A 13,118-nucleotide genomic window follows, 5' to 3' on the forward strand; every position below is an offset into this window, starting at 1 on the left:
TAAGAGCATTGAATGTCATCGTTCCTTTCTCTTATGTACTCTGGTAGCAATTAAATCAGTTATAAATAAGCCCTACTAATAACATCGAATATTTTGTGCGTTTGGATCATCTTTGAACATGTAATTTTAGAATATGAGTTACGCATAAAAATACTTAATGAACCAAAAATAACGAGAAAAAGTCGTTTGGGTTAATGCACTCCTCTGTTAGGGTTTAACGAGAAACAAAATAAAATAAACAAAAAAAAATTAAAAATATTTATTTTAAAATTTGTAAATAAAAATAATATAACACTGAATGTAGAGAAATATATACAATTAAAAATAAATTACAAATATTGCATGGAATTTAAGTACCTATAAAGTTAACAGAAAAACGATAGAATAGTGTTTAATATTGGAATTAAAAAACAAATTCTACATGTTGAAGTAGCTGTTTCTGTAATAGGTGCCAACTTCAGTCTAGGAATTTTTATTTTATCACACTCTTTCACAAAGCTGTCGTAAAATAGCTGAATTAAAATATGATGGTATTAAAGACCACATTTTTCGATCAATATGAATTTTATATCCATAGAATTTCATTGACAATTTGATTTTCTTCTTCTATATAAATATATTTTTAAAAATGGCCAAAATTGGAATTTTTATCGTTAATAAGGTATGTTATATTGAAATAATAGAGAGTTTTGTAAAACAGAATAGTATTTTAAAAAACTCTACAACCCTACCTCGGTTTCAAAAGATTTTCTTATAGTTTTTTCACCTTAAAATGAGATAGGGGTTTAGCTGAACATCAACATATCAAATATGTTACTTCGCACTGATTATCAATCAGGAACATCTTGTTTTATGCTTCAAACTTGCATTAAAATTTGCAATAGTAATTACTTTAATGTACTCAATACAACATACCTTTCAAAAAATAAGTATGTAAGGGGAGGGTTTAAAAGGAAACTGCAGCTTGTACCAAGCATACCTTTAAATCCTTAGCTGAATGAGAAATATCTACAACAGAGTCGACCATTTCCTGAACAGCATTCACAGAAGGGAATTGCATCGCAGCTTGTTTAGTTTTATTTACACTGGTCGCTAAAGCATCTGAAAGGGCATTGGCATAACTTAAGGATCTATCCTTTATATCTCTGCATGTGATATTCCGATGCACTGTATCACCTATTAGGACTAATTTGTGAGCACTGAGGACCACAAACTTGCCGTGAGCCAAAAATATTTTTGGCGGTTGGTTGTGTTCCACTGTGTTCAAAAATGCGTCTATGGCATGTGTCAAATTGGTGTGATGTGTAACCACCTGCGTTGCGTAAAATGCTAACAGCTGTTTATCGTCAGGATCTAGCCCCGCTGTCTTGTGGTCAACGTCAAAAGCTACATCATCGGCATGTTTCACACAATTATCGTAGTCTTTCTGTAAGTTCTTTGGTAAGGTTTTCATTATATCTGCGTGATTTTTGTTAATGTTTTCTTTTGAATCTAAGCTTACATAATCATATTCTTCATTCCATTCGTTCGAAGATTCCTTTTTGAACAGTAATGTACCATTGCCCTGAATGAACGACGCTATCTGTCGAATATCTTCCGTTAATGCACGCGAGCAGGCAACTAGTTGTTCTAATTCGTCTGGTTTCTTTACGCACTCTTCATCAAGCGGCCTGGAAAGAATGTCTAGAGACCAGTTATGTCTATTAAGTTTTTCTGAAACTTCTTGTACCAGGGTATTTGCTTTCCTGATTGCTAAAACTAAGGGGGATAATTTGCCAGCCAAATTTTTATCGGAAGCCCTAGCTGCGTTTCCCAACGTCCCTTCTCCAAATTCCGCCAAATCTTGGAGAGACGTACGTAACCGGGTCGCTGACAATTTGATTTCCATTAAATTTGTTTCTAACTTGTCTTTCGTCCTCCACTGAGGCCCGACAAATCCTAATAACTTTGATATTGCACTGGTGGTGTCAGTCTGTAATCTCTCCAAGTTTTCAAGTGCTGAATTTAGTTCCAAAGGCAACTCTTTTGTAACATGTGTGGGTACATCATAATTTGAAGTGGATTGGAGAACTAATTGGGGGCCTCTGTTATAAGGTTTCGGGACGTCATAGTCAGGCATATTGGCTAAACTGCTACGGTTCGACGAACTAAGTGAATCTGCTGTTAGCGAACTAGCCGAACTAGAGGGTGTTAATTGGTTCTGAATACCTGAAAAAAAAATAATAAAATAAATAAAAGTGTTATATTTATTAATAACCAAATTGTGTAAACACTTTTAACAGAAAACCATTAACAAATGTTTTTGGTATTTTATATAAATATACACCAATTGTGATTGTTTAAAGAGGATAGAGTATATGGGGGGAAATTTTAATCGACTAGGTTTTAATAATTTAAATATTTTATTTAGAAACAAAGACAATGAATTTAAACAAATATTAGATTATTTATTAACGACAATATTTTCAACGTAAACACAACTAATAAATGTCGGTACTAATTTTTTTTGTGAAATTTTAGAATTAGAGTTAAGTGGGTTGATAAGAAGCACGTCATTTGTAAATTTTTGTCTTCCATTACTAGCCAACGAAGTCTATGTCCCCGTAGTACAACCAAATAGCGGTAATAATGTCCCCGTATACTTCTCTCATATACAGGGTGAGTGTTTACTCACCATTATGGTATAAAATATTAAAAAAACTTATTTAGAAAAAATGTAGGCAATGTTATTCTCCATACTTGGAAAATATGTGGAATTCTACAGGGTGATTAATACCTACGTGGTATAGCATACATGTTTTTAAATGGGACACCCTATATATTTTTTCAAATTTGTATTCTTCTCATAATTCTTGTTCTTATAGTATTGGGTTTTGGATTACTATTCGAAATCCCTATGAAATCAACACCATGTATATAAAGAAGTAATGCATAAACAATTATTTATTTTATATAATAAAGTAAACAATATATTGTAGTTTTTAGATTAAATTAAATTAAAATCATTGTCAAAAATTTGTATACAGTGTGAACTACAAAACAAAATTACGATTTTCTAAATTTTTTTAAATGAATCACCCCATATTTTATTTTTTAGAAATATTGTATTTATGATACTCTTTCATTTTTATATAGCATTTCCTATACTCATTACTTTCCGAAATATTTTTTCTTCAAATTTCGGAAATACATTAAATTTTTGTAAGTAGAAATAGGTATTGAGTATTGAGTGATAATATAACAAAATTATTTTATTATTATGGAAATATCATATGTCCTTAATGAAATACAAGATTCCTAAAACTCCTACAAGATAATATGTTTTGTATAACAAAACAACAATTGATTTGCTACAATTGAAATGTTACAATTGATGTAACAACTTTTAGATTGTTATATCAACAGTATTCTAAGTCAGGAATTTTTAATAAAAAATTCCTATCTGCTGATTGTTACGCCCAGTTATTAATTAAAGTAAAAGGCCATTTGTGTCAGTTACAAAGGTAAAATAGTAGGTTTGTAAAAAATGACAGTTTTCATACTATTACCTTTTTAATCGATCTGTGTAGCTTGTCTTTATTGTTAAAAATGATTTTTTTCTGTAGAAGAGTTAACAGATATGATCTAGGTATTACGAGAAAGTTCGAGAAATTGCTTACTTGCATCCAGAATATATCACGAGCGATATCCTGAACGGAGGAAACCAAACACAAGAGCTTTTGAAAAATTAATCCATCATTTTGTTCGCGCACTGGGTCAGTTGTATATGAAGAAAATGAGAGAACCAAAACTGTTCTAAGTGATGAAAAGAAATATGATGTACTGATAGCTACTACTGAAGATCCCCACATCAGTACTCACTCTCAAAATTTCACGTCAACATGACATTAGTCAAACTTCGGCGACAAAAATCCTTCGTTAACGTAAACTGCATCCTTACCGCATACAGTTGTATCAATAATTGCCAGTCGATGATTATCAACGCAGATTAGCTTTTTGTCAATGCAGAAAGCTTTCTGTCTCAGCAGAAAGTGCAAAGAGATCGTTTTTTTTTTCGATTGCGTACTTTTTGGAGATGAGGCTACATTTCACAAAAATGGAACGGTAAATCGGCATCATTTTCATTACTATGCATCAAGCAATCCCTATTTTGTTAACACTCATAGTCAACGTAGGTGGTCTATAAATGTTTGGGGTGGTATTGTTGGCGATTATGCGATTGGTACACATTTTTTTTTCTGGTTGTGTAAATGGTGCCATATATCTGGATTTTCTAAATAATCATTTGCCAATACTACTACAAAATGTACCGCTTAATATTCGACAACGAATGTGGTTTTTACACGACGGTGCTCCAGTTCACCACACTGCTCCTATTTACAATCATCTAAATAATAACTTTCCAAGAGGTGGATAGGCAGAGGAGGACCAACTGTTTGGGCACCGCGATCACCGAAATTCTCCAAAAGTGATTCTCTCATGTGGGGCTATATAGAAGACCTTGTATACCAGAAAACTCAAACAACGCCAGACGATATGAAAAATAGAATAAGAGAAGATTTTAATAAAATTGACTATAAATGTTAAGAAATGTGGCTCGGTCATTTGAATATGGGTTACAAACTTGTATAGACGTTAAAGGTGGACATTTTTAACAGTTACTTTAGACTTATTTCCTTAATATCACATTAATTCTTACATTCAATACATATTCTTACAGTTTATATTTTTTGTTAGTTGCTTGTTGAATAACAATAATATTTATATTATCACTCAACACTCAATACATACTTATTTCTACTTACAAAAATTGAATGTATTCCCGAAATTTGAAGAAAACTAAAAATATCTCGGAAAATAATGAGTTTAGGGAATGCTATATAAAAATAAAACGAGGATCTTAAATATAATATTTCTAAAAAATAAAATATAGGGAGATCCTTTTAAAAAAAAATTGAGAAAATCGTAACTTCGTCTTGTAGTTCATCCTGTATACAAATTTTAGTCAATGATTTCAATTAAACTTAATTTAAAAACTACAATATATTGTTTACCTTATTATATAAAATAAATAATTGTTTATGCATTACTTCTTTATATACTTACATGGTGTTGATTTCATAGGAATTTCGGAATAAAAATGGTCATAACTTGGTAAATACTCTGTATAGTAATGCAAAGCCCAATATTATAACAACAAGAATTATGAGAGGAATATAAATATGAAAAAATATACAGGGTGTCCCATTTAAAAAGTTCTATGTTTACTATAACACGTAGTTATTAATTACCCTGTAGAATTCCACATATTTTCCAAGTATGGAGGATAGCATTGCCTACAGTTTTTCTGAATAAGTTTTTTGGATATCTTGTACCACAATGGAATTATCAACCGATGTCGCACTAAAAACTCACCCTATGTATATTTGTGAAAAGCAAACAAGACATGATTGCCAAATTTTAAAGCCTCAACATGCTTTAAAACTACCACAGGCTATTATCTAGGTATACAGAAAATATTGCCGATTAAAGTTGTCTGTTGACGTTAAACCTGTAAATAGACGAGTTTTTAAATTATGAGAAATAATGAGTTGGACGTTTTGATTGTGTATTTAAAAATAGTTCCACTAAAAAATTGATAAATCCCTAGATGAGAGTCTTTTTGTAGTATCACATACTACATATTTCAACTGTCAAACCCGTCTAAACAGTTGTGGCGAAAAAAAGATATTTTTAACTAACTTGATTATTCTATAATTGGATGTTCATCTTAGATGCTTTTTTACACAATACTGAGCCAACCACTATTTAAACACCGACGATCGTTCGCCGGTAAGCGATGTTGGTCTACCGTGGCATATGGTCGTGCATGGCCCATTATGATTATGTACTATAGCCTTTACGTTAAATTTGATTTCTTAGCTATATTTTACTCCAGAACAATTTTAAAGGTTACATTGAACTATTTCAACGTCAAAACCACTGATCCGTACAATTTTTTCTTGAAAATTTAGAAAACGTTGGCTGCTCTTATAATTGAAAATTAAAATGTCGGTTACACTCATTATCTAATTTACTTATATTTAGATCTAGCATCCAAAATATCGCTACAATTATAGCTATTAAAACCTAGTCAAGATGTAGAGCAGTGTTAAACAACATACTATAACATAAAATACACAAACATTACTTCCAAATTAAAAAACGAACTAGAACAGTCAAAGTTAATTTTAAATCTGTCACGTTACGTAAAAAAAACTATTTTATGATTTATTCTGTTTATCCAATTTAAGAATTGTACTAGATAGGCAGCATAAATTGATATGGTCGATAGTATATTTTTTTTTACTCAAAACTGTGATAATTCAATCACTGCAATACATCAAAAAGCAAAAACAAAATAAAAACAAAAATAAAAATACCTAAATGTTGTCTGGGAATGTCATATGTGTCACCTGAATCTCTATTGATCGGTGAGGCACATGATGGGGCGGGAGAGCATCGGGGACAATTCCTAAAACTTTCATTACCTACTGGTACTGGCCGGGGAGGTACATCGTAGCAGTCGTTCTGGTCCCGGGTTATTGTACCGGGGCTAACTCCTGAAGAAACTGAAATCGGAGAACATCTTGATGGAGGCATGTCGTATAAAAATACATCGTTGAATTTTTTGGGAGTTACGACCTAAAGGAAGAAAAACGAGAGTTAACAATGCCCAAGTGCAGCTATTTCAAAAAAGTTATAATTACTAAAAAATATTTAAAAAATCAGCAACAAGTTCTACGTAAATGTCATTAAAAGTATGTCATTAAAAGTATGCGTAACCAGTTTACAAGTTTGGTAATAGTATTTTTGAAACATTTTTATAGGAATACTGCACAACGAACTAGAAGAATTTGATATTAACCTATTAATTTGGCATTATTCTTTAGGGCGCTGTGTTCTTATTCAGACGTTGGCCGTCATCATGTTAACCATTTCCTGAAACCTTTCACTGTCGGCTGCTGTGCGAAATAATTCTTTTACTGTGGAACCACACCATTGCCTAATATGATGCAGCCATGAAAGCTTGTTTCGACCAATACATCGCTTTCCCTCCACTTTGTTTGTTTTGAAATAGTACATATCCACGAAAAGTTGTATTTTCAGACGAAACGTGGATTTTTTCTAGGGGAAATAATGATGTCGTGACAGAATGCCAACAGGTGATGAAAAAATATTTATTGTGGTTCGTGCCGGTTCAGCAAATTGTGGTTCGTGCCGGTTCAGCAAATATTTTTATTTTAAACGCCCGTTTGTTATTTTGTTCCAAATCCTTGACTGCAGATTATCACGATGAAATGAAGAATACAATATTTACTAAATGGATAAGTACCCAATCACTTCCTAATTTAGATCATCCATCTTTGATTGTGATGGACAACGCACCCTACCATACTGAAATCATGAATAAACAACCTTCTGCTAAATGGGTAAAATCAGACATTATTAACAAGCATTAAAATCAGGCATTAGACATAAAAACAACATTTCTATCCCTTATCATCCATCGTACACAGCAATACAAGCGATCCTTTTTGAGTACACTACACTATCGGCGATGATGGCTGATCGTGTGATCGTCTAGATCGGCACAATCATCGTGCAAGCGTCCACACAATCATCCGTAATAGTTTGTCCAACCACAAACATCAAGTGATTCCTTTTGATGTGTCTCCGAAAAACCGACAATTCACGGGTTGTAGGCGATCATCGACAATGATAGGCAAGTGTAGCCGAGTATGCTCTCTACACAGTCGTGCTCGACCTTACTTGTCTGTAGTCGCCGATTGTGAAGAGAGGCCATAACAGATCATATAGCTCATGTTATGAATAATTATACCACTACTATCAATTTTACTCAAAACAAATTTAAAACTTACGAATTATTGCATAGGTAGGGTTTGATGCCATATTATAATGAGTAGAACTTACATATACTTACATAATATATTGTTTGAATGCCAGATTAAATTATTTTATATATTTTCCAATATTTATTTAAACTAAAATTTATTTAAATCTTGAATATGACAGTAATCAGCATGTAAGTAATATTTATTAGTTATTTATTAATTTAATTTCAATTTTACTAGATTATTTTTTTCACCTAAGTTTTACTTTTTGTATTTAATCATTTTTTAAAATCATATATTATAGTCTGCAAAACCGGTCGTTGGTGGTAGAATAAATTGATTGTGAGTAAGTCTTATTCTTATTTCTTTTTACCTATTTAAAATTTGTTTAATATTGCAATTTGATTTTATTTTTATTATATATAAATATTAATACTATTAATTGGTTACAGTCCTAGATATATTTTTTTATTATTTGTTTGCCCAGGTTAGCTGAACATACAGGACATGTCAGTGCTTCGCACATTACATTTTCTGAACTGAAACTCGCCTGGAGTTTTTAATTAATGATTAATTTATGTAAATAATATTATATGATGAACAAAAGCCCTTATTATTATTATTATAAAAATTTCAAGAAGTTTCGCTCAACATATATTGCAAAATTCAAATTCTTTATCCCAGAAAAAACAACGTTATTGTGCGTAAACTATTGGGTCTACATGAATTCTAAAAGCACCAAATTGAAGAAAAAGGCTTATTTTATCAAATTAAATAATTTAACGATTAAAAAGTTTATATTAAATATTGTAAAATCGGTTTACAAAAGTTCTATGCCGTTCTAACATGCCGAGTTATCCCTTCTTTTTCAAAGATTCACCGGGGCTCTGTTTTTAAACAATCATCATCAGTGGCATTACAGCTCGTTATGAGCCAAAGCCTTTTTCAGAACGATCTTCCATTCGCCCCTGTCTCTGGCAACTCTTCTCCATGCTTTAACTCCGATGGATTTTAGATCATCCCCTATGTTATCTTGATACCTAAGTTTTGGTCTTCCTCTGGCTCGTCTTCCCACTGGTCCTCTTCGAAAATTTTTCTGGTCGTTGCATCTTCATCTCGCCTAATTACATGCCCTATCCATCGAAGGCGTGCTAATTGAATACATTTTACAACGTTAGGTTCCCCAAAACTTCTGTATATCTCAAAGCTGTAGCGCCTACGCCACAAACCCTGTTCTTGGACTCCTCCATATATTTTCCTTAGAATTTTTTTTCTCGAAACGTTTAAGCAATTCTTGGTCGTTCTGTGTAAGTGACCACGTTTCTGACCCGTATGTTAACACTGGCCTTATTAGTGTTTTATATATGGTAACTTTAATTTTTCTGGGTAGTTTTGGGGCCATCTGTTTCCTCAAGCCATAATAGCACTTATTGGCAAGCACTATTCTTCTTTTATAATTTCTTCGCTGACATTGAGCCCAGGTAGACGAGGGTGTCTACACCTTCCAGTTCCAGATCATCAATTAATAGTCTAGGTATCTGGTTGCCTGGCCTAGTACAATACATATACTTGGTTTTCTATGCGTTTATTTTTAATCCCATTCTCAGTGCAGACGCTCTTAGTGATCGAAATGCTTCGATCAGAGATTCTTTGGACCTAGCAATAATGTCTATTTCATCTGTATATCCGACCAATTGTACAGATTTATTAAAGATGGAGCCAATCGTATTAATATGGAACTCTCGACTTACTTTTTATAGTGCAAGATTATATAATAGACACGACAGTCCATCTCCCTGTCTCAGTCCATTTTCACAATGGAAGGGTCTTGAAAAGTCCTGAAAAGTTTGTGAATTATTTACTTAACCAAGTAATTCGTTTAAACAATTTAAAACAAATATTTATTTTGCAAAATTTTACTTTGTCCTAATTATTATTAGTAGAAAAGATTATGAAGTAATAAGCACCTTAAATATTTATGTATTATAGTTATAAATAATATCTTTTAACAATAAAATGTACAAAAAATTATTTTTTATTTGAAAATCAAATCTATACATGTTAATGTTTCTTGAATTATTTTTATTATTTTTACAATTACTTTTTCTGCAAAACGTTACAAATATATTTTACACAAATTAATTGTTATAAACTTTGTATAATAATAAATAAAAATTATGGAATTAATCTGTATATATAATTAACATATTTCAATCTACATACTTAATTTTATTTATAATTGTACAAAGTTCATAACAATTTTTTTTAAATATACACTGCGCGTCACGAAAAAGAGGCCATCTAGAATTTTGTAAGAATTTTTCAATAACTTTAAGTTTATACAATTTATTCTATTGTAACTAAATTCCCATAATGCAGAAACACGTTTAGTGTCTTTTAGGCATCGAAAAACGGTGCCGACAAGTTAATTAAGGGTAATAAGTTTGCAGAATTGATATCAGTTTTACGACTTCAAGTAATGCACGTGTTGTTTGTACCTTATTTTTCTTGGAATATAGCTATTCTGTTTTACAAAAACCTTTCACTAGTGTACAGTTGTTCGAAGAGTAGGAGTCAGTCGTTGTATGGCCCAAAAAATTTACCAACGATTCGTAGAGACTGGATCTCACGAACGACGACCAGGATCAGGCCCGAGAAGAATCACGACGGCCAGAGAAAACAGTTCTTTACAACGCTCTTTTTTGCAAAATCGGTTCTTTACGGCTAGATCAATCCAAAACTGTTTTTAAAATGCTCACGGGTGGACTTTAAGCACTTCTACAGTGAGAAGAAGGTTAAGGGAATTTGGTCTAAGGGCTTGCTGTCCAGCAACAGGACCTTTTTAATAGCAGCACATCGACAACGCCGACTACAGTTTGCTAGAGACCACTAGCATTGGACGATAGAAGATTGGAAAAATGTTTTGTTTAGTGATGAGTCCAGGATGGTTCTTTATGGCTCTGATGGTCGCATCAAAACATACAGAAGACGTTGGGAACGATATTCTGCTTGTGTTCGACGAGTACGTGTTGCTTTTGGAGGAGGTTTGGTAATGTTTTGGGCAGGCATTTCATTCGAGGGCCGTACTGACCTCGTATTTATTGATAGAGGAGCGTTGAATGCACACCGATACATTACCGAAATTCTAGACGAGCATGTAATGCCTTTTGCTGGGTTTGTCGGCGAAAACTTTATTTTTATGCAAGACAACGCGCGGCCACACGTAGCCAAGATGGTAACGCAATATCTGGAAACTGTCGGTGTGCCAAAAATGAACTGGCCGGCTCAAAGTCCAGATTTGAACCCGATTGAACATGTTTGGGATCAACTCAAACGAAGGGTAAGAAACAGAATACCTGCTCCAATAAATCGTGAGCAGCTTCGGTTGGCGCTCATAGAAGAATGGGAAGCTTTTCCTCAAAATGACATCCAGAATTTGATCAATTCAATGCCAAATCGAATGAGAAGTGTAATTCACAATAGAGGTGTTAATACACAGTAATAATAATCACGACTTAATGGTAATTTTATAAAGAAAACAGAAAAAATGAACAAAGTTAATTTTTTTTAATTTTTCAATAAAATCATTATTTTGGAAGAAGTTATTTTTTGACATTTGTTATTTAAAAAATGATTGCATACTGCTTTAGAACATTTTCTTAAACATTACACGAACATCTAATGACAATCACTTTGTGGTATGATTCGTAAAAATTAAAAAATGGCAAAAATTTTAGGTGCCTCTTTTTCGTGACGCGCAGTGTATTTGTAGTGTTTTTAGACACTGTAAAATTAATAAGCATAATTCAAGAAAAATTAACACATACAGATTTGATTTTCAAATAATAAATTAATTTTTTGTGAAATTTATTTTTAAAAGATATTTATATCTATAATATATAAATATTTAAGTTACCTATTTTTTCATAATTTTTTCTACTAAGAATAATAAGAGGAAAGGGAAGTAAAATTTTGCAAAATAAATATTTATTTTATATTGTGTAAACAAATTACTAGGTTAAATAAACAATTCACAAATTAACTAATTAAATTTTTATAACCTATGCAACTAGGTACCTAAATTTAAAAAAAGCATAATTTTCGTTGATTAGAACGGGAGATATTGCAACTTTTATAAATTTGTATTAATGAATCCAGTTTTTGAAATAGCAAAATTGAGAAAAAAAAAGGGACTAACTCGAGTTCTTAGGGCCGTAGGACATTGTATTTTTTTTAATTCGTCGTGAAAAAATGCCAACATTTTGAATAAAAAAAAATTAACTTCCTACATGTTGATGCGTAGGAGTTATTTTAAATATTTAGAAGCTTAACATCACTGTACTTTTGTAAACCTATTTTACAATATTATTTATGATATTAAAGTTGCCAAAGCTGTTAGATTTGGTAAGCAAAACAAAAATGGTGCTCGGTCCCTAAAAATTTTATTAACAAATTCTTTTGATATAATGAATATGTTAAAAAATAAGCTTCAGCTTGCTAAAGCAAAAAAGATATTTATAAATTCTGATCTCACTCCCCAGCAACTCAACAAACTCAATAAAGTTAAAGAGAACCTTAAAAAACGTCAAGAACGAGGTGAGAAAGATATATTTATAAGATATGTTAAAGTTATACCTGAAATCTGCAAAAAAGATAACTCTGCACAAAAAAAACTAGAAGCAATGAAACATATAAGCTCGCCTCCTTTATTAATTTATTATTAAAATGTTGGTGGGTTGAAAACTAAACTAAGATCTCTGGAAATTGCCATAGCTCAATGAAATTATCAAATAATCATTATGGTGGAAACTTGGTTAACTTGTGATTATAGGGATGCGGAATTAGGACTTCCTGGTTATAATGTGTTTTGAAATGACCGCAATCCTGTTTCTACCGGAAAAACTGGAGGAGGAGGTATGTTAATTGCTGTTAAAAATGACATCAATGCGCAGAAAGTAATAATTCCTGATTGTGAATTAGAACAAACTTTTATATTATTGAAAATTAACGATAAGTGCATAGTTTTGGGTGGAGTTTATATCCCACTATCATCCGACCTAAATGTGGACATGTTACATTGCAGTTCAGTTGAATATGTTATAGAGAAGTTTGAAAACTTGTTACTATGTGGTGATTATAAATTATGACTGATGACTCTCCTGCTGTGTACTTGGCCCATTGTTTTGGTTATTTTAACATGTTTTAAATTAATAATTTACCTAA

General features: G+C 32.0%; 1 protein-coding gene across 3 annotated transcripts in view; it reads right to left on the reverse strand.

Moving 5' to 3' along the window:
• Positions 1 to 245: 245 nt before the first annotated feature.
• Positions 246 to 13,118, reverse strand: part of p130CAS (Serine_rich_CAS and FAT-like_CAS_C domain-containing protein p130CAS) — a 126,177-nt gene continuing 113,304 nt past the window's right edge. For 2 of the 3 annotated variants that reach the window (XM_072538095.1, XM_072538096.1), the window contains exons 4-5: positions 6,423 to 6,684; positions 246 to 2,208 (exon numbers count right to left, since the gene is read on the reverse strand). In XM_072538095.1, the coding sequence (XP_072394196.1) occupies positions 947 to 2,208; positions 6,423 to 6,684 (1,524 nt within the window). In that variant the 3' untranslated portion in view covers positions 246 to 946. The remainder of the gene's footprint in view (positions 2,209 to 6,422; positions 6,685 to 13,118) is intronic. The other variant, XM_072538097.1, reaches the window with a different exon arrangement.

This window comes from Diabrotica undecimpunctata, chromosome 7 (assembly GCF_040954645.1).
Source record: "Diabrotica undecimpunctata isolate CICGRU chromosome 7, icDiaUnde3, whole genome shotgun sequence".
NCBI lineage: Eukaryota > Metazoa > Arthropoda > Insecta > Coleoptera > Chrysomelidae > Diabrotica > Diabrotica undecimpunctata.